The sequence below is a fragment of the Aotus nancymaae genome, unplaced genomic scaffold (assembly GCF_030222135.1).
Source record: "Aotus nancymaae isolate 86718 unplaced genomic scaffold, 86718_ANA_hifiasm-v0.15.2.pri h1tg000053l, whole genome shotgun sequence".
Taxonomy (NCBI): domain Eukaryota; kingdom Metazoa; phylum Chordata; class Mammalia; order Primates; family Aotidae; genus Aotus; species Aotus nancymaae.
Genome location: NW_026988467.1, coordinates 4,943,008 through 4,969,974, shown reverse-complemented (window position 1 = coordinate 4,969,974; position 26,967 = coordinate 4,943,008). Strand labels below are relative to the sequence as shown.

Here is a 26,967-nt window from a genome sequence, read left to right as displayed (position 1 = left end):
AGAAAGAGAACTCTAAAAACAAAAGTGAAAAGACTCCTTTGTTCAGCTTACTTTGTGAGGCAACCTTTCATGAATTTACATTTTGTTTAAATAGCTCTTTCTCTTAACTCTCTCAAAGTAAACACAGGACACAGCTTTGGCAAAAACAAAAGGAAGAGTGGAGGACTTCACGCAGTTTTACTCAGTCACCAAGGTTGTGTTACCCACACAGATAGTCGAAGTTTGAGGATCAGACTAGAAGAAACCAGGAAAAAGTCTGGCACGACTTAACTTGTGGACTTTCTGGTTTGTCTGAAGTGGCCTGGAGAAGAGCACTGTTAAGGTAATTTTCTTGATAATAAAATCTATCTGGAAAGTATAAGCCACAGTGTCATGAAAGAAGATGTGATTCTGCTCAAAGTGGCCAAAGTCTATTGGTTTCAGAGCTAGATAGGGTCTTCCTAAGGATTTTCATTTTGCAGATAGAAGAGGAAAAGGGAGGAGGAACTGTGAATGTATGTGAGAATGTAAGGAAAAGGGCCCAGGTGAGTCTCTGGTATGTTCACCAAAGGAAGAAAATCAGCTACTCTATTTGCTCCTCAGTCCCCTGCTAAGTAAAAGGGATAACTGAATAATAAAGAAAAGAGGCTGCCGTTGGCAAGGCTTGCAGAATTAATTTCATGATCTTATAGCCACACCCATTTTGGGGATGTATTTACTAACAGGACTTCCTGTTTCAGAGTAATGACATTGGTATGTTACTCATGAGCTATAATGGTGAAAAACCTCCCATCCTTGCATGGTGGAAAGCAAATGTTGAGGCCCAGGGCGAGTGCACATTAGCTTCTACACGGCATTCCAGGCGGAGAAAAGCATCTGTCCTAGTGAATGCTGTTTTTAAAGTTTTCACGGTGTTAATGCAGTGGCTGTGCATGTTTCCTTCTATGGTCACACAAATTCTTTTGTTAATTTAAGTAAAAGTACAAATAACCCATTAAGCCTATTAAGTCTTAAAGGCAAGATATTTTCGAAGCTAGCAATCAGATGGTTGTAGGAATAAGAAAAACTAAAGCAAAATGAAACCTCCGAGGAATCCAATTAAATATGAATACTAGGACTTTCGGTATAATTAAATAGGAAGAGGAAAGACATTAAAGAGCCTGCTTTCACGTCTGGTACGATAAACTACACAGCTCCTGACACACAGCAACAACCCAACCACTCGGAAGGTTTCGACACCCAGCTCGGACGCCGCAGTTACAGACGTCGGACTGGAATATTAACCTGAATAAAGAACACAGTCCTCGAACTCTAAGTAGAGAAGCTAGCCTTCATAAAGAAAGCTCAAATTTGAGGCACAAAGAGAAATTCCTCTGGCTTAGCTCCATGAGAAGATGCTGTGTCCCACGGAACGCCGGGGTCACAGGACCCTATTTCCTACTAATTGTAGATGTGCCTATAATCTCAGACATCTTTCTTTTCCTGAACATTCCAGTGATCTCTCCTGTTCCTCATCACGGACCAGCTTTAACTGATAATTTGAAAGAGCATGTTAGCAATCACATGTCCAGCAGAGGGCACCAGCTATTTAGTGGAAGTTCTGTATCAGAAAAAACTTGTTTGGAATTCATGGTTTTCCTTCCTTTTTTTGAGACTAGAAACTGTTTTCTCTTTGGACACCCGCTAGCACAGTAAAGGATTAGAGCAAAGAACATATTGCAATGTGGCATATCAATCACAGCTTAAAGACAGACTTAGAATTAAAAGCCAGTCCGACGAAGTTGACCTCACACCCAAATTAGAACAGAAAAACACAGGCACGAACCTCCATTGTTCAAACAGCATGGTCTGACATGGTTACAAGCATTCCAAGGGTGTTAACTTGTTCCCTAGTTAAAGAGCTCTACCACCCTACTGTAATTTGGGACATCTGCCCTGATTATCTGTGGGGGGATTAGCTTTACATAGGAGTTACTGAGGCTTAAGGCGGCCAGGGTTGCTTCATCAATCTCCCTGAGCAGAATGTACAAATGAGGATGAGTGTACCTGTGGCGACAGCGGCGTAGAAACCTCATTATTTTTCGAGCAGCTTGATCCTGCTTTTTGGTTAGCAAACTGCTCCTGAAAAAGTCAGAATATTATTGTCACAAGAAGGGTAAAGCCCAATATACAAAACTGGTCAGAAGTGACAGAGGACTTTTAATTAAGCATTTCACAAAGCAAAGCCAACAGCAAACGTTAAAGATTGATACAATGTGAAGAGGAACGAGGGCATAGGCTGTTTTCACAGTATTGAGTCTGGGCATCACTAGAAGAGAAAGGAGGGCATGTGCCAGAGCTCTCCCCTAGCTCCAAGAGAGGCTGATAAAGATTGAAAGTAAAATGCCACTTAACTATTCGTCCACAATACGTTATAAGCTCATTTGGCCACAAAAGGCATTCTGGCATCGGAGAGGCTTTCTTAATTCAGAGGGCCGTTCACCAGAGTTGATACACTCTTTGGACTATTTTCTAAATGTTCACATCAATGTATTTTACTTGGCTAAACATTTTTATTACACTCTCTAAAATGGAAGGGTTTAACCCTAATTACTCTTCCAAGGTCTTACATGTAGTGATTCTACAGTTTCATTCATTTCCCATCTGCCCCAAATTTACTCATCTCTAATCCTAATGTAGCATCATATACATTTCAGTTACATTAGGATTAGAGACAAGTTCTGTTTAGAAGTAACTCCAAGAATAGTTTTTATATTTTATTTTCATACTGAAAATCAGATTCGTTTTAGCCTCAAAGAGCGCGTTTATGTAAAATTAGCTGAGCGCTGACAGCGGGCTCTACGTTTTTTTCTAAACGGGAGATGGCTTACGCTACTATAATTGAGTGTTACCTTTCTAAGTAGAAACTGGTGCTGCCAAATTCTGATATAAGGTGAAATTGTGTGGCAACATCAAAAGGTAGAGAGAAAGAGTCAAAACCAGACTAAGCACAGGTGTCAGTATTCAGCCACCACGCCTAGAACATTCTGGAACGCAGTGACTTCCAATGCTTTAGGCCCGGCCCAGACTCCAGTGTCAGCCCAGGACAATTCTTTCAAAGCAGTCAGTGTTCTCTTCCCTAGGGAGCTCTACCTCCATGGGCTCTTCTCCACCCACCTGAGTTTCTGTTGTACAATCACAGCTGTCCGGCGAGCCTGCCGTCTTTTGCCACATTTCTTATAACTCCGGTAGTACTTTTGGATCAGCACAGCAGCCCGTCGGCTCTGCTGGAATTTTTTTTGTTCATAATAACTTCGGAATTTGCTCTGGATAAGGATGGCAGCCTGTGTCATCTTTTTATAAAGTGCGTACTGCAGGGGAAACAAGAACAAGCGACACAGTAACAACGGGGGCCACGGGGCTCGGCGTCCTCTGAGCTTACCGGGAAGGGAAGAAGAGCAAATGCTTTTCCCTCTGTGATCACATTCTCTGTTTGGGGTTTAATCACAAAAGAGGCAAACTAGGAATCTTTACACCTACCTTTCCAGAATGTAAAATATTACTTTACGGGTTGCCTTCTGACATACTTTCTTCCCCTAAAATATCGACATATTTTGCCCTTCTTGGAGAAAAATTTTAATAGCAATACCCTTAGACCTTTATGAATCTAAAAACAGATTTCAAAAGTAAATTTTAAATGCTTCCCATTATTATTTTCTATCTAGTTTTGAAAAACTAAAATAATTTTTTTATGCCTCCCAATTCCCACTATACAGAAATCTACTTAGCAGTCAGCCCGATTTTTATCATTCCACATGACAAGTTTCTGACTGAGTTGCAAGGTCCCAAATACAAGGCTTATCATGAAACGCTGACACCTTTAAGCCATTTTAACCTGTTAAAGATGAACACTCGTAAGACCCACACGGTGGTGAAGCCACGAAACCTGGACGGCTGTCACAGAACTGCGGGTGGCCCAGGAGGCAGTGCCAGCAGCCCTCCACCCAGCCTGCCGCAGAGCTACAGAAGTGAGGAACGAGGGCGCGGGGTGAATTCTCCTCAACATCAGTCCCTAGGCTCCAAAAATACAGACCTCTCCATGGTCTTCAAATGCTATGTCCACATTTCTAATAAAACAGAATAGGACTCCGGGGATGAGAAGTCGCAATGAAGCCCTTTGCTTCTAAGAAGGCAACTTACCATTGCAAGGAAAAATATTCCCCAGAAAATCCCTGCATCTGCCTAACTGTATCTCTGGATGTATGAGGAGGTGAAATGAGGGAGGGAAACTGACTTCTCAGAACTGTCCAAGAACCAGGACCCTTCTGCAAGAATCTCCTTTGGTCTTATCTGACCTGCTTTATCTTTTCACTGGTCTGAAATTCTTTCAGGACAAGAATGCTGTACCCTATAGAGCCCCTGCGGTTTTCATCATCTCCACCTGTACACACTACACACTCAGACCCAGCGGGCCACAGTGAAGCACTTTGGGAAAAGGGTCTTTACTTAGTGGCCACAGGGCTCACAGGAACTGGCGTAGATGGATTAACACCAGCCAGAAAATGTCCAATTCTTAATGCTGAAACCCACTACACCTGAATAACCACGTGGTCCCCAGAGGATAGATGCGCTGTGCTGAGGTGGCCTGGCAAGGGGGGTATGTTTACTCCATGACTGTGCCATCTGAATGGCCCCTCCCTGTAGCTGGTGATGGGTGTGAAGTTTGTGACTCTGGTGGAATGGTTTGTGAGAGGACTTGGGTGTATCATTACCTTCAAGGCTATCCATGTCAGCTTGGGGGAAAAACAGAAAATACAAGATTAATGTTAGATTGCTGAATATAATGAAATTAAAAACCAGAATCAATAAAACTCCCAACCAAGAAAAAAAAGGCAACCTGGCTATATTAATGCCTTCCGTCTTCCAAAATACTTGTTTTAATGCCTTCTGTCTTCCTAGCTATAGTTGATACTTTCTGGGGAGGGTTTGTTTTTGTTTTTTAAAGAAAAAACAAACTCTTATTTTGGAATCAATACCTGTTGTGATCACAGGCTTGAAACCTTCATTCTGTGTATCACTTGTGCTCCCAGGAAGCCCGCTCACCAAACAGAAGCCAGTACGCTTCCCTGCTGTACAGCTACAGGCACTCTGGTGTCAGCGTTTGCACAATAAACCTTCATTTTCTGGGATCAGGAACTCAACTGGCTCGAAGCCGAGGACGTCCCCCCACCCCCATTCATGGGGCTTAATCCCAGAGAGGCTTGAGGAAATGGCAACCCATATCAGAAACTGAAGCAAACCCAAGGTAACAGAATCTCCAATGTCTATGTGACCGTTACATATATTAGAATCTATTATTCCTTAAATAAAACTTCAGAACTACCTAAAGCACAATCTAATAAAAGATTCTAGAATCTACTGACAGGCCTGAATTTTATCATGTGAACCAGTCAAAACTCCATTAGGCAATTTTTATTATTTTATAACCACTATGATGATGAAAAAGGCCTAATATTCAAGTAATTTCTCTGAGCTTCAGCTTCTTCATCTGTAATCTGGAAATAAATTCTGCTTACTTCAAATAACTGTAAAAAGTAAATGAGATGGGGCACCTAAAAAATCCAGTATGTACCCGCTGCCCCAAAAATCCGAGTTCCCTTTCCCATCTGACAGTTACATAACCCTACAAGCTGGTTTGCGAACAGTAATACTGCATGAACGGGTACTCAGATGTTCTTCTTGAGCCTTTAACTAAGGTGCACAAAAGCAGTTTAAGATGTTCTGAGCTTCTGATTTTCAAAGATTTTAACAATTCTTCATTTTAAAATGGGTAAGAAGCTGAAAGGAAAATGGCCAATGATTAAATATCTTATAAAATCCCAACTCAAAGTAATAAATAGCTAGCAGGTACCTTCTCCAATCACCATTTCAAACACTGGATTCCCTAGAGTTCTCTGATTACTAGGGAGTTTATAAAAGTATTGGACTGTAGATCCTCACTTCAAAGATACCGGTGTTAGGATCAGACCAATATCTCGGGTAGGTGATAATACTAAAAGGCCAAAAATTTTAACCAAAAATCGCTTGTGGTGCAAGTCTTATTGCAGACGGTTTGGTTTCGTTTTCCTCTTTTTTCTTTTTTTTTTTTTAGAGACAAGGTCCAAGCTCAACTTCTACACCTGGGCTCAAGAAAATCCTCTGGTCTCAGCCTCTTGAGGAGCTGGGATTCTAGACACATACCACCATGTCTAGCTTCCCGTTTTTTTTTTTTTTTTCTTTTAATGACAGTTCAAATTAAGTCCCTGGCCTGGCACAGTGGCTCATGCCTGTAATCCCCGCACTTTGGGAGGCCAAGAAGGGTGGATCACTTGAGGTCAGGGGTTCAAGACCAGACTGGCAACATGGCGAAATCCCAACTCTACTAAAACTAGAAAACTTAGCTGGGCATAGTAGCATGTGCCTGTCATCCTAGCTACTTGGGAGGCTGAGGCAGGAGAATTGCTTAAACCTGGGAGGTGGAGGTTGCAGTGAGCCCAGATCGTGCCACTGCACTCCAGCCTGGGGGACAGAGTGAGACTCCATCCCAAAACAAAAAACAAATTAAGTCACTGTAATGAGGTACTGGATATAGGTGCTCTTTAGCTAAACTGCACCCCAGGATCCTCAGTGGCCTTGGATGGGGCACAGTTTCCTTCTGTGGTGCAAAACTGAGGTTTACCTGTTTATACTTTCTGTAACAACGCTGAATGACAGCAGCAGCTACTTCTTGCTGTTCCCGCAAGGGTCGGCCCTTAAGAGTAAAGTAAGGGGAAAAAAGTTAGTAATGATTAACTACAAGAAATGTCAGCTTTTTATTACGACTCATTTAATGCACCTTCTCAGAGCTGAGACCCCAGGTTTACCAAAAATCACTGATAATTAATTATAAATGAGGAGAAATGAATTTATAGAATAAACCTCAGACTACCCTTGCTTCTAAATAAAACTATGATATTTGGAATGTTAAGCAGACTAAAAATACATTCCTTTTTAAAGTATTGAACAAATTAGCATTGTGCTGTCTGTCTTGCCAGATCTCAACCGTCTTCCCTAAGACAACCCCAACTACTTGACTTTTAGATCAATGATTAATGGCTTCAAACCTTTTTGGGAGTGGTCAGAGACTCCTCTGAGTCTCTGTAGAAAGCCATGGGTCTGCTTCCCACCAAAAATGCACATAGAAAAGCTTCAGTGCTTAATTTTAGGCATTCAGGGGCTGCCTGGAGTCAGTCCCCAGGCTACCAGTTGGAAACCCCTGCTTCAGGTCATGACCTCCTTATAGTGGAGGGGTCAGCTTACTTTACATTAACTGAATAATAGACATCGTCATCATTACCAACAGTACATTGAGATGGTGATAACCATTACATTATGGGCTAAGGTTCCTTTACTAAAGCGTCTGAGAATTATCTAACGTGACATTAATAACTTTAATTAAAAATTCTATAACCTGGTGAAATTTGTTTTAAGGAATAGTAAAGAGACATTGCATTCGGGATGGCAAGGTAGAACAGAAAAATCAAGGCCGGGTGCGGTGGCTCACACGTGTAATCCCAGCACCTTGGGAAGCCAAGGCACACAGCTCACTTGAGGCTGAATTCAAGATCAGCCTGGCCAACATGCTGAAACTCCGTCTCTACTAAAAATACAAAAATTAGCCAGGTGTGGGGGCACGTGCCAGTAATACCGGCTACTCAGGAGGCTGAGGCAGGAGAACTGCCTGAATCGGGAGGCAGAGGTTGCAGTGAGCAGAGATCGCGCCACTGCACTTCTCCAGCCTGGGTGACAGAATGAGACTCCGTTCCAAAGAAAAGAAAAAGAAAAATCAGCACTGTTCTGTGCCAGGAGAGCCCCATTTCTGCCCTGGGCTACCCATGGATGGGGCCCTTGTCCCAGCCAGTTACTTCTCTATGCGTCAGATAACTGAACACTCCTGAAACTCTTCTATGAAGGTGTTTTCGGAACTTTGCAAACATTTGATGAAAATTTCATGTTTAACTGTTTAAAAATTGGTTGTTAAAAGCAAATGGTTTGGGATAATGAGAAAGTTCTGGAAATGGATAGTAGTGATGGTTGCACAGCACTGTGAATATACTTAATGCCCCCACGTTGCTCACTTTAAAATGGACAAAATGGCAAACTTTCTGTTATGAATATTTTACCACAATAAAATATTTTTACAAAGCAGATACACAGATATGTTATATACTGAACCTTAATAAATTGGAGACTTCCAAAAAATTCTACAAATTCAGGAAAAAAAGAAATGGGATACGTTTTCGTTCACATGATTCTGACTTTCATCTGTCCTCCCTGATCTTAAGAATGTCACAAAATGAAGGTTCTGTTATAGTTTACCTTGTATTTCCGGAAAGCTGTCTGGACAAGCCTGGCAGCCTCATAGAGTTCTCTCTGTTCATGATCAGACAGAGTGAGCTGAGCAAACTCATTCTCTACCTTCTCACTGGTAGACGCACTCAGGAATTCTGACCAATCTGCGGCAGAGGGAAGGTTAGGTTTCTCGAAAGCAATTTCACTGACTGGAGAGCCTACAGGGCTCAAGCTGGTATTCGAAGAAGGGGTTAGAGGCTCGTTATATGCACTTCTGAAACAAGAGGAGAAACAGGAGAGAGAGATTAATGACTGATTTGCACAATCCATTAGATATTAATGAATGAGCCAAGATGGTATCTGCCAGAAGCCACTGTGGGCAATTAGGAACATGCTTTCATTCAGTTAGGCAAGTTGCTAAACATACCCAGTGCCTTAATTGTCCTTCAATTGAGTAAGTTCATACCCAACACCTATTGTGACTTTAGTACTAAGCTAAATACTAAAACCTAGTAGCAGTACACTCTAGTGCCCTTAGGAAACTTCAACTGAATTAGGGGGAAACATTATGCTATATTATCTTTTTTTTTTTTGAGACGGAGTCTCACTCTGTCACCAAGCTAGAGTGCAGTGGTGCAATCTCAGCTCACTGTGACCTCTGCCTTGAGCGATTCTCCTGCCTCAGCCTCCCAAGGAGCTGGAATCACAGGCACGTGCCACCATGCCTAGCTAATTTTTGTATTTTTAGTAGAGATGGGGTTTCACCATGTTGGCCAGGCTGGTCTCAAACTCCTGACCTCAGGTGATCCGCCAGCCTCAGCCTCCCAAAGTGCTGGGATTACAGGCATGAACCACTATGTCTGGCCTAACATGATCTCTTATGCTCTGATATCGGTAAAAAAAATAATGGGAGAGGTAGGAATGGGAGCTGGGCCTTGAAAGTGACAACAGAACTGTCCTAGTGCTTTCTTCCATCCTTGATACGGTCTTTTATGACATTACATTCATCAAATACAACCAGCCTCCCCTGCCTCCAATTAAATCCAGGAATCTATCCTGGGCAGTAACCCCTGTAACTTTACTCACCGGATCTGGGCAGCATTGGGCAGGCAGTCAGCATCCGCGAGGTAACTGGCCAGCCAGCTCATTGTACTGCTAATGGTGGCAGGGTCTGTTCTTTCCAATCCTGAGGACTCCATGGGCACAAAACTCTCGTGCTTGATTCGGTCAGGTGTGGCTTCAATAATGTGTTCTGCCAAGGTCATCATGTTCACCTGAAATCGGAAGTTCACAGAACACTCAGGTTAGAAAGGATCCTTAGAAGTTATCCAGGTCTACCTCTCCTGCCCCATCTTGGAAAGAAAAAAATAGTAAGACAGGTGGGCAGACTTCTACCTCAATCCAATGCAATCAAATATCATTTTAATGTTATAACGCACCGAAATGTGCTGAGATCCTGAGACCTGATCATCTCCAAGTCAGTTTGGCATGAAACCTTTAGTCCAGTCTTGAGAACTTCTGGCTTGTATGTACTCCCTACTCTCAGTTAGGGTCAACCAATTAATGACACTGGGCAGTTCTAGAATAAGTTGTCATATGAATGAGGTGTCACTATTAGTTATGCAACCAATATCTAACCACCTGCTTTTGCCTAGCCTAGAGAAGCCCAGCCTAGACCAGGCGTGGTGGCTCACATCTGTAATCCCAGCACTCTGAGAGGCCGAGATCACTTGGGTCACTTGAGGTGACAGGTGGATCGGTCAGGAGTTCCAGACCAGCCTGGCCAACATGATGAAACCGTGTCTCTACTAAAAATATAAAAATTAGCCAGGCATGGTGGCGCATGCCTGTAATCCCAGCTACATGGGACGCTAACGCAGAATTGCTTAAACTTGGGAGGTGGAGGTTGCAGTGAGCCAAGATGGCACCACTGCATTACAGCCTGGGTAACAGCAAGACTCTAACTCAAAAAAAAAAAAAAAAAGAATCCTCAAAGCTGGTCTGGATTAAGATATTCTTTATGAGAATCAGAGCTATTTACTGATTCTTAAATATTTCCTTGCATACCTCTTAAAAGTGGTAACTGAAACACAGCACTTTGGGTTCTTAGGTAAACTAGAAATGTTCTCGATGGAACTATACAAAGGTGACAAAATGCTTCTCCTGCAACATGAATGAGCCTCAAAAACATCCTGCTAAGTGGAAAAAGCCATAGCAGGCTGCATGGTGTATGATTCCATTTATGAAATGTGTAGAAAAAGCAAACCTCTGGGGATAGAATCAGATCAGTGGCTGCCTAAGGCTGGGCAGAGATGGACTGCAGATGGGCAGGGAACTTTGGAGTGAGAAGTGTCCTACGGAGGGACTGTGGTGATGGCTGCACAGCTGTATACATTTACTAGAAGCCATCACCTGAGTGCTTAAAATAGGTAAATTTTATCAACGTAAATTATACCTCAATCAAGCTGTTAAAAATGCTTATCATGGATAATTTTATAAATTTTCATCAAAGAACGAGAATTAGTTTCTATAATAAGAATAAAAACAAAAATTTAAGAAAAATATATTGGGTTGGATGCAGTGGCTCACGCCTGTAATCTCAGCACTTTGGGAGGCTGAGCGGGCAGATCACCTGAGCTCAGGAGTTCAAGACCAGCCTGGGCAACACGGTGAAACCCTGTCTCTACCCCCCAAAAAAACCAAAATTAGCCAGACGTGGTGGTGCAGGCCTAGTGCTTTCTTACAATACCTGTAATCCCAGACACTAGGGAGGCTAAGGCAGGAGAACTGCTTCAACTCAGGAGATGGAGGTTGTAGTGAGCCAAGATGGCACCACTGCACTCCAGCCTGGGTGACAGAGCAAGACTATGTCTCAAAAAAAAAAAAAAAAGCAGCTTCTTTTCTCCTTCTCTACTGGCCCTCTTGATTTGTGACTCAAACTGTAAATAAATCTTGCCTTTATTCTTTTTCCATGAAAGTACTGAAATTTATTAAAGGCAAAGTGGAATTTCCGAAGCATAAAAAGGTTATTACTCTACAATTACTTTTCCGAATCCTCTATTTTATAAACACGTAACAATGTAAAAACATCTTAAGTAACATTCTCAGCAGCTGGACCTGAAAAGTCAAGTCACTCATTTCCAAATTTCATGGATTGTGCTCAGAGAAGACAGCCTTTAAATGAGTAGCTTTGGATTTTTATTCAAATTTTTGTTGTGTCCTAGTATATGAGCAGTTTTCATAAATGTGCCTTGGACATCTGAAAAGAACGATTATATATGTAGTTGCTATGTGCATTAACTACATATATGCATATAGTTATATATAAGTATATTATATATTAAATCTATCATATATTAAATCTGTATTAAATCAAGCTTTCTAATTTTATTGTTCAAATTGTTCATATGCTTTTCTATCTACTTGATCTGAAAAATTCTGAGCTGTATTAGTAGCATACTATGATTATGGGTCCACATTTCTTTGTATCTACTTGTATTTGCTTTAATGTTTCAAGGTTATGTTGCTAGGTATACGAGAGCTTATAACTGTCATATCTTCTTGAAAAACTGTGGGTGCGTGTGTGTGTATATATATATATATATATATATATATATATATATATATATATATATACTATTTGCCTTGAATTGTACTTATCTTTTTATGCTCATTTATCTATTATTGCTGTAAGTATCATTTTATCTTCTTTCAGTTTCATTTTATTTTGGTTGTATTTCTTACAAGCAGCATATAGTATATCTTGCTTAAAAAATCCAAGAATCTGCCTTTCAATAGAATTATCACTTACTAAAGTGTGAATGAATCATGTTTGAAAGTGTTCCTGTTTCCTATGATTTGTATTGTTATGTTTTCCTTTTTTACTAAACTTTTTCCAAATGGGCCAATTTTTTCTTTTTTCCCCCTTCAATGACTTACAAAGTCTGTAGCCTGTTTTGTTGTTGTTTTTGTTTCTTTTTGAGACGGACCCTCGCTCTGTCATCCAGGCTGGAGTGCAGAAGCACAATCTCAGCTCACGGCAACCTCCGACTCCCAGGTTCAATTGATTCTTGTACCTTAGCCTCCCAAGTAGCGGGATTTACAGGCGTGTGCTACCATGCCTGGCTAATTATTGTATTTTTAGTAGAGACGAGATTTCACCATGTTGGCCAGGCTGGTCTCAATCTCCTGACCTCGGGTAATCCACCCACCTTGGCCTCCCAAAATGCTGGGATTACAGGTGTGAGCCACTGCCCATTTTTATGCTGCCTACTAACTTTACATTTCTAACCACATATTTCAGCCTATCCAGTGCATATCTATCTATATCATGAGTGGAACAAAATCTATTACTGTCCCTGAACCAGAGAGCTGCTTTCATATACTTTATTCTCTTTATTTCCCTACCCTTCCTGGTTTTGTTAAAATAATTTAGAACTTTAGTCCTAGGAGACTGTTTAAACATTATTTCTCCTATATTTAAAGAGTCCCTTCCTAACATCTGCCTCTCACATACACCCACACTATCAATGATTGCTCAGTTTTACTGGTTTGATTGTTCACTCCTTCATGGATGGTTTTGCCATTTTCTAAAATTATTTCATTATTTTTAATTGTTATTTTCTCATTTGGCTAAAAAACTTTCTTTAGACTGCTGCTTTTTTCATAGACACATGCTCTTAATTTGGCAAGATGGTATTCTCTTACAGATCTGTGAAAATAGGAAGGGGATTTTGTAAAGATTATTTTCTATTTCCTGCATGGACTCTGTTTCAGTGAAGGCCACTTTCTAAGAAGGCATGCTATCCAATGGCTATTTAAACTCAAATAAAATTAGAAACTCAGTTCCTGAGTTGCATGGCCATATTTCATATATATGCTCTTTACAATGGCTGGATGACAGCTATGCTGATCAAGTGCCCGGTACCACATGTGGACCAAAGTGTCTACCACAGTGGGCAGCATGGACAGATGGCACGTCCACGTGGAAAGGCCTAGTGGATGGCATTGTTCTCGATGTTCAATTGGCTGCCCTCTTTTGAGCTGCTGATTTTTGATGTAATCTGATTTATTCTTAGATATTTATATTTATCAATACAGTTCTAGGTTGCTCAGGTTTGGTGTCTGGTGTGGATTCCATCAGGAACTGTGTAAAACAAGATTTGGCAAATGATGGCCAGCTGAATCCAGACAGCTGCCTGTTGGTAAATAAAGTTTTACTGGGAGACAGCCACACTCCTTCGTTTAATGCTGCCTAAGGCTGCCTTGGTGCTGTTAGGGCCAAGTAAGTAGCTAGGACAAAGTCTGTATGGCCTACAGAGCCTAAAAATATTCACTACTTGGCTATTTATAGAAGAAATGTACCAGCCCCTTGTCTAAAACATTATTTGATTTTTCTGGGCAGTCCTCCCCATGACTGCAGTGGTTGGCAGGTGATATGGTTTGGCTGTGTCTCCACCCAAATCTCATCTTGAATATGTAGCTCTCATAGTTCCCACGTGTTGTCGGGGGGACCCAGTGGGAGATAACTGCATTATGGGGGTGGTCCCCCCCCTACTGTTCTTGTGGTAGTGAAGAAGTCTCGCAAGATTTGATGGTTTTATAAGGGGTTTCCCCATTCACTTGGCTCTCATTCTCTCTTGCCTGCCACCATGTAAGATGTGACTTTCGCCTTCTGCCATGATTGTGAGGCCTCCCCAGCCACGTGGAACTGTGAGTCCATTAAACCTCTTTTTCTTTATAAATTCCCTAGTCTGAAGTATGTCCTTATCAGCAGTGTGACAATGGGCTAATATGGAAGGTCAGAAGTGCTGCTCCTGAAAACTCCCCAGAAATGGGAGCACACTGGTGAGCATGCAAGCTTCTTTCTCATCCTCTGCTGTTTGCAAAGGCATGAAGGGGCCCCTGGGATGCAATGAGCAGGAATGGCTGAGCAATCAGGCCTCTCCCAAGATGTGCTGGTAGGGACATGTGATCACCTCCACACACCTCCCTCTCCTTTTATCACTTCTACAGGCATGGATGTCCTGTTGAATTTCTAGTAGTTTTTTTCCTTTTACGTTTGTTTCAGGTTGCATCAATGGGAAGTTAGAGACAGGAAGTCAAACATGTTTTTAGGCTCCCCTTAGGGTCCTCCCCGATATATTTTAATAGATGGAATTCGCTTATTAGCCTAATGTCAAGTTTATTTCAGTACACATTCTCTTAGTCTGTAACAAGTTTAATAACCTGAAAGGATTCTGGAATTTCTAGATTTATTATAAGAGCAGTCAATTATCAGCTTTAGGAATATTTCACTGCCCTCGTGAGAGCCTCATGCCATATATGCCCTTTACGAAGGCTAGAGGATAGCTATGCTGATCAAGGGCACTCAGATAATTCAACATCTATCCACGGGCTTCCTGTTCTAGCTATTTTTAGGGCCTTGACTCTATTCTAACTAGTACCTAACACAGTGAAATCAGTCAACCTAAATGCAAGGAGGAAGCAGATGACATACTGGAGGGTCCTGAGTGAGTTCTGAGGAGTTGGTGCAAAGAGGGAAGGCTTTGCTGAGACCTGGGTCACTGGTATTCAGTGCCTGAGTCACTGAATGAAAATGTGGGCCCAAGGAAAGAAGACACCCCAACAATGTTACACATAAGACCAGACTTCTAAGCCTTCGCTGGGGAGAAAATGACACGACCTTCAGAAACTGACTGTAAAGATCACAGTGACTGTGGCCCACTGGCCTCTGCGGGCTTACCTGGTCCCTGCTTACCTGTATGTCATCCATGGGCTGGGAGCATTCTTCATTTTCTGCACTATCCCGGTAGGACCCCAGCTCTGTATTCACCACCTCTCTGTTAGCCATCATCAGGACACTCATTGGTTCCCGTGGACGCACCTGTGAAGGTGCTGCCTCCTTTCCTACACTGGTCCCCTTCGGATTTCCAGTCACCTGTACTGTAGACACACCAAGGTAAAGATCTTTGGAATTCCACTTTCCTACGGGCTGAGATCCAGAGGCTTGAAATGCTGCAGTCTCTGGAGTGGGAGGGGAGATTTCCCGGCTGTAGTCCCTCACTCCTTCACTGGGGCTGAGTGTCTCGGGGACAGAGTGCTTAGAACTAGGGCTTTGCTTCCTGATATTTGGCTCTTCCAGACTCAGTGCAGTGGGAAGCAGCTTCTCCTGCCTTGTCTGGAAGTACTCAGGGTTCAATTTATGCTTTTTGGGAGCCGGATAATCTTTGTGGCTCTCACTGCTGTAGTAATTAGAGGGTTCAGAACGAGGTCTTCTCAGCTCTGAAAAGTACAGTAGAAAGGATAGTCAGGACAGGCGATACAACTAGGAACCCTAAAGAATCAACACTTTCTCTATGCCTGAGAGACACAAAGTGCAAAGCCGGAACTCAAGACACGCCCCTAACATTTAAATATCCCCAGTAGCATACACCAGATTCAGATCATCCTCCTCCACAATTATGTATTTCTTGCATGAACATAGAATTTTTGCTACTTTCTTCTGTACTCGGGGAGGGGGTGGCACTAGGCATTCTTCAAGGAAAATCAGAAACATTAACAAAAAATCTGAAATGTATGTGACTATCCTATGGACTTTGCTGAGGGCAAGTGCATGAAAGCAAATGGGATCTCTGTCAAATTCTGTGATGTAATAATTCTGAATTCTTACCTGGGTTGGTGCTTGCAATAACAGTGACTCCCTTGGGTATTTCTGGAGAGCTGATGGCTTCACTGTGCCACTGGGCCATCCAGCTCTCTGTGCTGGGCTCTTCGCTTGCAGGACAGTGGATTCTGGGGTTCTGTCCCAGCTGAGCCTGCTCATCTCTCTGAAGGTGCTCTAGACACTCTGCTAATTTCACATGACCCCGCGACCTAGCAATTCCCAAAGGCAGCCTTCCTAGAGAGTCAGGAATGGAGATGGCCCGACGGTCCCACTTGTACAGCACAACAGCAGCTTCCAAGTGCCCGAGGGCACACGCCCACATCTAGAAGACAGGGAGACACAGAAAGTGTTCTCAATCAGAGGTCAAGACCAGGCTTGACTTTTGCCGTTGCTGCCAACTGACAAACTGGTCCTTGCTGGCAATCTCGGTGGGGCCACTGAAGATTCCCATCACAAAGTATCTCCAAAACATGCCATGTGTCAGTGAGAGATAAGAGTGAGGACCAGGCAAATCCTACGCTGACTGGAAGAATGGCGAGGGGGGCTAAATGAATGCATTCCTTACCAGAGGAGTACAGGAGAAGTGGTCCACATTCAAGGGGTCAACTTCCAGTTCCAGATCAATGCTGTCTGCGTGCTTTGTGCTATAAGGGAGAGCACCAGAAATTACCACACTATTCATCACTGTTAAAAGGAAACACCAGAATAGTATAAAACTCCACCAAGATGAAACCCAACTGGGCATATAATTAACATCCCTGTGGTGAAGAAACAGAGGGTCCCAGGGCAGTGTGGACACTCCATTTGGCTAGGGGCAGTGTGGACGCTCCATTTGGCTAGGGGTCCAAAGAAAGTAACAAGTCTAACATTTAGTTATTCTCTCACTGGGTATTTCTTGGGAAGAAGTTCATAAAAAATCCCTTGGAAATTGTCCTTGGAGAAAGCCTTTTGCTCGCAGGCTGTAAAGCACATTGAATGGGCAGATTTCTTCCATGGGTGGCAGTGCTCAGGAAGAATGTGAGTGAGGACGAGTGAGGCTGACCCAGCCAGCTGCACCACAGCCTTACCGCCATTTGATGAGGGTCTGGATAAGGGTGGCATAGCCCTGGGCGGCAGCCAGGTGGAGGAGGGTCATTCCGCGGAACGTCTTTGAGTGGATCAAGTGCTTGGACTTGGCCCAGCAGGCTCGACTCATCATCTTCTCACATACCACGACCACGCGGCTCTCAAAGCAGCTCCCCAAAGCCCCGGGCCCAGAAGCACACTGTCATGAAAAAGCGCATGTTACGACCTCAGGATTAAAGGCCCTCCGCCCTATCAGCGTTTCGATGTAGGGGAAACAAATGCTTTATGATTAGAAACTCACGATGGAAAACATAAAACACTGCAAATAAAGAAACATCACTGGACATGCTAGCTCACGCCTGAAATCCCAGCACTTTGGGAGGCCGAGATGGGAGGATGGCTCGGAGTCTGAGACCAGCTTGGGCAACATGATGAAACCCTGTCTCTACAAAAAAATACAAAAATTAAGCTGGGCACAGTGGCTCATGCCTGTAATCCCAGCACTTTGGGAGGCTGAGGCAGGCGGATCACTTGAGGCCAGAAGTTCAAGACCAGCCTGGCCAACCCTAACCCTAACCCTAACCCCGTCTCTACTGAAGATACAAAAATTAGCTGGGTGTGGTGGTGTGTGCCTGTAATCTCAGCTACTGGAGAGGTTGAGGCATGAGAGGTGTGCCTCGGGAGGCGGAGGTTGCAGTGAGCCGAGGTTGTGCCATGGCACTCCAGCCTGGGTGGCAGAGCAAAACTGTGTCTTAAAGAAAAAAAATAAACAAAAATTAGCTGGATGTGGTGGTGTGCACCTGTGGTCCCAGCTACTCAGGAGGCTAAGGTGGGAAGATCGCCTAAGCCTGGAGAGGTCGAGGCTACAGTGAGCTGTGATCATGCCACTGCATTCCAGCCTGGGTGACAGAGTGAGACTTTGTCTCAAAAAACAAACAAAAAAACCCCAAATCCCCAAGAACCGTCCATGCAGAGACGAGAATGTGCTTAGCTTCAGCTCAGCAGCACTTCTCTGAAGTCCACAGCTCTAAAGACACGAGTCTATCTATTCCGGCTGACACTCTGATTAGGAATGCAGAGTCATCTTGGGGAAAGCATACAAAGCCTAAAAAAAAAAAAAGTGGCCCCAGCTTTCTTGTAGGCAGTGAACTGTTGTGAGGGAGCAGAGTGGCTCTCCTAATGTTTCCACTGGTGGGTAGTGGCGCTTTCACTCTCTTGTTTCTTCTGCTTTTTTTTGAGATGGAGTCTTGCCCTGTCACCCAGGCTGGAGTGCAGCGGTGCAACCTCAGCTCACTGCAACCTCCGCCTGCTGGGTTCAAGCAATTTCCAGTTTATTTTTATATTTTTAGTAGAGATGGGGTTTCACCATGTTGGCCAAGCAGGTCTCAAACTCCCAACTCGAGTGCCCGCCTCAGCCTCCCAAAGTGCTGGGATTACAGGCGTGAGCCACCATGCCCGGCCTCTTGCTTCTTCGGAAGGAGAATTAGATCACTTAGATGTGGATTGTTTTTTCCTTAAAGAAATGACTAAAAGTATCCAATAATAATCCAGTCTTTTGTGTAAAGTAAAAAGGATACTGAGGAAAGCATTTAGAGATCTTGAAACTTAAGTGTTATTGATAACAGTAAAGGCTATAGGAAAGAGAAGTTTACTAATTTTAACCACATGGCTTACTTCCTCTGAATCAGTTGTAATGGAAGAAAAAGAAAATCACAGTTAGTAATTTCAACAGCTTATTTGAGTCTGTGTGATAGCAGTTTCATGTTTAACACTCCCCCAAATAAGTGGCACTTGTAGGCTAATTTGTATCTCTGGTGTTACGTAAAAAGTACTTTTTTTTCTGGCAATAAACTGCATAAGCAAGTTCACTTACTACAGAAATACTATTGCTCCTCTCTGATTTTTATTTTTAAATGTGGAAAAAATGGCTCCCAAAATAAAAAGGCAGATGATGGGCTTGTTATGCCATCCTCATCAGAGCTGTAAAAGCACCTACAGGAGCAGAGTTGGGTGATCGCAGCATTCTGTGCGCTGACTTTGACTCAGAAGGCCCAGGCACAGCCATTCTACACACACCAGACACATTCACGAGCACGTGGAGATCACCAGAGTGAACGAAAGGGGAAGATTTTGTGTATTAAACAAAAACAGCCATGTCTCTCTCCTGTTTGGCAAACACAGACCTTTACTGAAGCCAACTTAAACTGATGAAAGGATATTCAACAGTGGTTAATATGGAATGAGAGTCTAACAGGCCAGTTGCATAACAGTTGAGCTTTAAAATGACATTACATACCATCCCTTTTATGCCACTTTTGTTGGTGACAGGAAAAGTATTTTAAGGAGATCTCTTATGTGAGCCATGAGGTAAATTAAACAATGACTACTTCTTTTATAAAACATAGTACTATCAGGTGAAAAAGAAGGCTATCTTAGGTTGGGCATGGTGGCTCATGCCTGCATTCCCAGCACTTTGGGAGGACAAGGCAGGTGGATCACCTGAGGTCGAGAGTTTGAAACCAGCCTGACCAATACGGTGAAACCCTGTCTCTACTAAAAGTACAAAAATTAGCTGGGTGGGGTGGTGCATGCCTGTAATCCCAGCTACTTGGGAGACTGAGGCTGGAGAATCACTTGAACCCAGGAGGTGGAGGTTGCAGTGAGCCATGATTTTGTCACTGCACTCTAGCCTGGATGATAAGCAAGACTCCATCTTAAAAAAAAAAAAAAAGTGGCCGGGCGCGGTGGCTCAAGCCTGTAATCCCAGCACTTTGGGAGGCCGAGGCGTGTGGATCACGAGGTCAAGAGATCGAGACCATCCTGGTCAACATGGTGAAACCCCGTCTCTACTAATACAAAAAATTAGCTGGGCGCGGTGGCACGTGCCTGTAATCCCAGCTACTCAGGAGGCTGAGGCAGGAGAATTGCCTGAACCCAGGAGGCGGAGATTGCGGTGAGCCGAGATCGCGCCATTGCGCTCCAGCCTGGGTATCAAGAGCGAAACTCCGTCTCAAAAAAAAAAAAAAAAAAAAAAAAAAAGCCTATCTTGGCCTTAGTATTATTTGACTGTGTGCCAAGTCGTTTCTTTCCTGCTGATCTCTGAAGACGGGGGAGAAATACAAAAAATGTGAGGAGAAAGGAGATCAACTTTTTGGGGTATGGTATATGGTGCTATTTTTACCCATTATTATTTAAAATATTACTAATACTCGATATTTATGAGGTTCATAAAACCAAAAACATACACCTATAAATTTAGCTGTGCAAAGGAAATCATTTGTCTTGAAGACAAAGAGGGGGGATCATTTGAGGATTTTTTTTCCCAACAACTTGGTAGTAGAGATAAGAAATAGCATCAGTTCCTTTACATTTATTTCTAGGGCCCCCTGAGAAATAACTGCTCCCTGGGGGACTTCCCCAAAATGAACTTCCTAAATGAAATGTATGTAAAGCCCTAAAGACCAATGGGACTCTAAAGCAGTATTTGGTAATTTACTTGTACTTGGCAATATGATACATTCTTCATGGAACTCACAAAAAAACTGTGAAACATGCTATAATGTATAATGTCATTCTACACTAAATCATTACGTAAACACTTTCTCTGGGCTCTTTTCATATTGACCTTGAGTTTATAAAAGGCTTATGAATTACTGAATTCAATTATGTTTTTTACCTATACTTAGGAATAAAATACAGAATAGAAAGTAGGAAGATTCTAAATTAATTCTGAACCCTAGCAGATCTGAATCACCATCTGGCCTTTTTTTTTTAAGACAGGTTCTTATTCTATTGACCAGGCTGAAGTACAGTGGAGTGATCATGGCTCACTGCAGCCTCAACCTCCTGGGCTCAAGTGATCCTCCCACTTCAGCCTCCTGAGTAGCCAGGACCACAGGCATGTGCCACCACGCCTGGCTAATTTTTTAATTTTTTAATAAAGACAGAGTCTCAGTATGTGTTGCCCAGGCTGGTCTTGAACTCTTAGGCTCAAGTAACCCTCCCATCTTGGCCTCCCAAAAGCACTGGGATTACAGGCGTGAGCCACCACGTCCAGCCGGCCTCTATTTTTTAATTGGTTGTCCTTAACGCCCACTGCTGGGTAATTTAGTAGTGACTTCTGAGATGAATAGAAGTAACTTAAGGATTAGGGATGTAAATAACTGAGAAGCTCCGCATTCCAAGGCTTCTTTCATACTGCACAGATCATAATGCTTAAAAGCACAGGTACTGTAAAGTACCCCCTCAGACTTTCTGCCTGAATCCAGGGATAGCATCAGCAGCTGAGAAGAGAGACCTGTGATCCATCCACTGCCTCGCCAATCCATAAACAGGAAGCGAAATGGGAGCTGACCATCAACACCACCTCATACCTGCGCCTGGCTCCCTCCGTTCCCGCTCCCGCTGCCGCCTCCACTGCTGCCGCCTCCGCTCGCCTGTTTGTGCTGCTGGGACCCCGTCATCTCCGCCATCCTCCTCTCCATCTGCTCCAGTCGTTCCAGGATGGACATCCTGAACTGGTTATCTAGGGCAGAGCAGGAGGAGGAGTGAGGTTGTGTTCTGGGAGAAAAGCAGTCAACACGTGGCCTTGCCAGGCTTGCGGCACCAGCATCCGAACGCTGTCTGTAATTTTACCAAACCAGAGAGATCTCTGCAGGCCAGAACTCCCCAGCGCGGTCGTGAGTCTGTCACCTCACACAGGATGGTGGCATCTTCAGTAGCCTCAAGTTCTCTGATAAAAGACCAGAAAATCTCTTTTTGTCAAAGATCAAAGAGAGATTCAGGTTCCTGCCCCCTAGTTTCTTTGTCAAATTCCCCAATGGAAACCCTGACATGAGATCTGGTAGAGAGGCCCCTAGAGTGAGCAAATGAAATAAATACAGTTTAAATTAAACTGGTAGAAGAAAGCGATCACTGCAAGAAAGGAAGGCGTGTTAGACAAAAATAAATAAATAAATAAAAAGGTACTATTTTGCCAAAACACTGAGTTTTAAAAATACAATTTTTAAAAAAATTTTATTTCTCGAATGAGGTGCTAGCTTTTATAATTTATTTCAAGAATAGCATCATGCAGTGTCTGAGACTATTACACCTTTTTTTTTTGTTTTGAGATTGTCTCACTTTGTCGCCCAGACTGGAGTTCACTGGTGTGACCTTGGTTTACCTGTAACTTCCACTTCCCAGGCTCAAGCCATCCTCCCACTTCAGCCTCCCGAGTAGATGGAACCATAGCTGTGCACCACCATGCCCAGCTAATTTTTTTGTTTTTTTGTAGAGATGGGGTTTCACCATGTTGCCCAGGCTGGTCTCAAACTCCTAGGCTCAAGGAATCCACCTGCCTTGGCCTCCCAAAGTGCTGCAAGTACAAGCATGAGCCACCACACCCAGCCACGTTTCTTTTCTTTTTTGTTTTTGAGACATAGTCTCGTTGTGTTGCCCAGGCTGGAGCACAGTGTTGCGATCTCAGCTCACTGAAATGTCTGCCTCTTCGGTTCAAGTGATTCTCCTGTCTCAGCCTCCCAAGTAGCTGGGATTACAGGCACCGCCACCATGCCCAGCTAATTTTTGTGTTTTTAGTAGAGACGGGGTTTTACTATGTTGTCCAGGCTGGTCTTGAACTCCTTACCTTGTGATCCGCCTTCCTTGGCCTCCCAAAGTGCTGGGATTAGGGGCATGAGCCACTGTACCTGGCCCCACATTTCTTTTAACACATACCTCATCAGAGACAAACATAAATAGGCACTTCACTTCTACATCAGAAAAACAACAGGACATTACTGTTGAAGCTAGGATTGAAACTCCAAGAGAAAACACTTTGCAATTCTGTAGCGCTTTACTAAGATTAGACCATGTCTCTCCACATTCCTGCATTTACACACACGTGCGTGCACACACAAGCATACACATGTTAAGAGTTGGGTCATCTATCCATGTACATAAGGGAGTCAAATCGATGTTAAAATCAATCATGTTCACACTCACTTCATATATACATGCTGATATATACATGTCACAAAATATACGACATATATATCATATATAAAATATGTTATGTTATATAACAATATATGTTAAATATGTCTGTGTATATATAGGTGTGTATATATATACACGTGTGTGTATATATATACGTGTGTGTGTGTGTACATATATATATATAGAGAGAGAGAGAGAGACAGAGAGAGAGAAACTTTTATTGAGATGGAGTCTCACTCTGTCTCCCGGGCTGGAATGCAGTGGCATGATCCTGGCTCACTGCAACCTCCACCTCCTGGGTTCAAGTGATGATCCTGGCTCAGCCTCCTGAGTAAGCTGGGACTACAGGCACGTGCCACCATGGCCAGCTATTTTTTTTTTTGTATTTTTAGTAGAGACGGGGTTTCACCATGTTGGCCAGGCTGGTCTTGAACTCCTGACCTCAAGTGATCTGCCTGCCTCGGCCTCCCAAAGTGCTGAGATTACAGGCATGAGACCCTGTGCCTGACCACACTTCACAAATTTTAAGGAACACTGTGACAGATATTCAACAGCAAACAGGGGAGGTCTCTCCCAGCTCTAGCACAGCCAGACCCTGGTAAGTGAAGAAGGCAGGATAATGTGGTAAGGAGGGATGGAGTGGGGACAGAATTTAGACAAGTCAGGAAAGGTGAAACTTGAGTTTGACCAGAATGATAAGAAGGAGCCAGACATGCCAAGAACTGGGGCCTGGTAATAGCACATGCAAAGGCCCTGAGGCATCACATTCAGTGAGCACAGAGGGAGGGAGAGCAGGAGATGATGGAGCTGTAGGTGTGCAGAAGCCAGAGAGTAAACAGCTGTGCAAAGCCCTGGCTCTGCCATATAATTAATAGCTGTGTAGCTCTGAACTTAGAACAAAACCTTTGATGCCTCAGTCTCCTCACCCCCTAAATGGGAACAGTAGTTGTACCTGTTGTAGCAACATGGTGTTGCACCCACCTCAGAGGGCTGTTAATGTATCTAAGTGCTCAGAACTTGATAAATCTTAAGTTAGTGTGCTTGCCATCCCCATCATCTTTAGACAAATGAAGTCAATGTCTGTAGAAGCTGACTGAACAGCTGTGACCACATATTTCTCCTCCAACTGTTGGGAATGTAACTATTTTCAAAATACAGTCATCTGAATTATGCAAAGGGATAATCTGGAAAAGAAATATTTTATCAGCATTCCTTACCATCCTGACTATAAATTCCAAGACTAGTGAGCAAAGCGAAGGACGGTTCCATGTGAAAGAAAACAACAGGCAGAGAGAGCTAGCACTCACAGAACGCTTCCCACACGCCGGCCACCACTGCATCACTGTGCAGACATTAACTCATTTACACTTCACCACCATCACGTGAGGTAGGTGGTGTTGCGAGAAAACTCAGGCACATGGAGATAACCCACCTGGTCTGGCCCCAGGGCTGGGAGTGTAACCAGATATGCCAAGAAGAAGGAAGAGTAATGGGAAGATAAGATGCACAGGCATGAGGCAGTCTTACTGGAAGGAGACAATATTCTCACGTTCCAGAAAGCTTAGCTCTACTCAAAAGACAGTCAATACCTAGTCAGCAGTTCAATCCTCACTTTAGAACAAACTGATTTTACTTTACTAAAATACAAAAGCAAGAGGAAGACTGGTTTTTAAGAATCTTGGTATTATTTTCTGGCCGGGCACGGTGGCTCACACCTGTAATCCCAGCATGTTGGGAGGCCAAGACAGATCACTTGAGGTCAGGAGTTCAAGACCAGCCTGGCCAATAGGTGAAACCCCATCTCTACTAAAAATACAAAAAAATCAGCCGGGCATGGTGGTGCGTGCCTGTAGTCCCAAGCTACTTGGGAGGCTGATGCAGGAGAATCGCTTGGATTCAGGAGGTGGAGGTTACAGTGAGCTGAGATGGCGCCACTGCACTCCAGCCTGGGTAATAGAACAAGACTCTGTCTCAAAAAAAAAAAAAAAAAAGAATCCTGATATTATTTTCTAATAAGCTACTTCCAGGAACAACAATGCAGGAAAGATATTTCCTCTTTTTAAAATGAAAAATAATGTCTTTCTTCCAATTGCACACCTACGGATGCAAAGACACAGGGAAACTTGGAGGATCCTGCCGCTAAGTGTCTCACTCAGTGGCAACTGCCAGCAGGGAAATAACTGAATACACGCTGTGTGGGGTAACCCCTACGTGGCCATTCTCATCCTGTAACCACCAGTGGAAAACGCCAGATGACTACAGAGGTCGCTGGTGTCCTGACTCCAGATGCCATGCCTCTCTGTTAGAAACCTGAAATCTTGCGGATCACAGGTCTCTTCCATCTGAAGCCTAAGAAGTTTACTCTTCAGTTAGAGTCCAGTTCAAAGCAGCATGGCAGTTACCCTCCGCGGGATATGATAAACTCCCCTGCTTGTTCCTAATGCTGCTAAGCCAGACAACCATTTGTCTCGGAACATACTCAGAGATCCTCATGCATCCCACTGAAATGGTGTGACTGAATTTTAAACCTCCATAGGCACAGATCTATGATTTATGCTGCAGGTCTACAAATCATGCATCTGTTAAACGGGTTTCCACTATCCATTTCACTTGTTCCAGGACACTCTGGAACCCTCTGGAACCAAGTGGCCAAGATGAACATCCTGTGGCAGACAAAGGGGCAGAAAAGCACCAAAGGCCCTCTCTGAGCTGTGGTCAGCCTGGAGCAAGCCCGTCTGCTGCCATGGAGGTGGCTTTGTGCTGCAGTGCACTGCAGTGCAGTCCCTGCATCAGCTGTCCCCTGCCCATCCCCCCGTCAAGCACAGACACTGCAGAAACAGACCTTCCCTGACATCACTGAGTCAGGCCCTGCCCACAGCATCGCCTGGTCAACCCCTCCAACAGTCATAATGACTCTGTGTGTGCCACAGAGGTGACCAGTTTTTGTTCCCCGGCCACACTCCTTGTTGCTATGCTGTAAGTGCATGATATTAAGCTGCTCTGAGAAGCACTTCATGAAAACACTCAGAAGCAATTATGTGCCTCTTCACAAAACCAACTCATGCATAACAGCATTGCTGAGCCTCTCAATTCCAAAGGGGAAGGGAGTGATAATTAAGATAAGAAACCAATCTCAAATGCACCTGATTGAGCTGGCATCCCAGGGAGTGAAGGTCTGCTGCCCTGTGCTGCCCAAGTTCCAAGAGACTTTCTAATCACATGTCCTTTCCTCTGCACGGGGCCGGGGCACCGCTCTTGGGGTCGTAAGGCTTACTCGGTTAGATGGATAAAATGATGGTCTTTACATCTCCAGACTAGCAAGCCAAAAGCCACACCTTCATACTTGTTTTGCTTGTATAGCTTTATCAGGATAATTAAAACGCTGTGAAACATCTGGCAAATTGAGAGCTATGCGTTGCTTTAACTGTATGCTGTCTGTGATTATGGGCTACAGGGAAAATAATTACTTAGAAGCAAAAAAGAATTTCTGATTACATTAGAGTAAGAAAGTACACTTGAAAGATTCACTTATTCATGCAGAAATATTCACTGGAGCACCTACTACGTACCAGGCACTTGGGAGTACCTAGAACAGCAGTGAAAACATCCTTGCCCTCTTTTGTGGACCAACAAGTAATTTCCAAAGCCTGAACAAACCTGGAGTTTTAAACTAATACAAGGCAGAGAAGGAGGGTAGGAATATGCGTAGATTTAGGGGGCTGATGAGTTTGGCCCTGGTTCTCACCACCCATGATGCTTCAAACAAAGACAACAGGGTCACCTTTGGGGGCTTCCAAGTGGATGTCCTTGGGACAGTCTGAGTGAAGCAGCTGAACTACTCTGCTCCATCAGGAGAAAAATTCTGCACAGAAAGAAAGTTCCGAGTGCAAGTTTCCATGGGCGCATGAGGCTCAGAGGTGGCTCAGGGCCAG

The 26,967-nt window shown here is 43.6% G+C and overlaps 1 protein-coding gene across 18 annotated transcripts in view; it reads right to left on the bottom strand.

The window, feature by feature from the left end:
• Positions 1–26,967, bottom strand: part of CAMTA1 (calmodulin binding transcription activator 1) — a 964,678-nt gene that overhangs the window by 14,263 nt on the left and 923,448 nt on the right. For 5 of the 18 annotated variants that reach the window (XM_064363186.1, XM_064363187.1, XM_064363189.1 and 2 more), the window contains 11 exons: positions 21,433–21,584; positions 17,062–17,258; positions 16,560–16,638; positions 16,001–16,316; positions 15,089–15,273; positions 9,415–9,602; positions 8,356–8,602; positions 6,677–6,748; positions 4,731–4,751; positions 3,136–3,329; positions 2,026–2,100 (listed from right to left, as the gene is read on the bottom strand). In XM_064363186.1, the coding sequence (XP_064219256.1) occupies positions 2,026–2,100; positions 3,136–3,329; positions 4,731–4,751; positions 6,677–6,748; positions 8,356–8,602; positions 9,415–9,602; positions 15,089–15,273; positions 16,001–16,316; positions 16,560–16,638; positions 17,062–17,258; positions 21,433–21,584 (1,726 nt within the window). Of the gene's footprint in view, positions 1–2,025; positions 2,101–3,135; positions 3,330–4,730; positions 4,752–6,676; positions 6,749–8,355; positions 8,603–9,414; positions 9,603–15,088; positions 15,613–16,000; positions 16,317–16,559; positions 16,639–17,061; positions 17,259–21,432; positions 21,585–26,967 lie in introns of all 18 variants that reach the window. The other 13 variants (XM_064363188.1, XM_064363190.1, XM_064363193.1 and 10 more) reach the window with 3 other exon arrangements.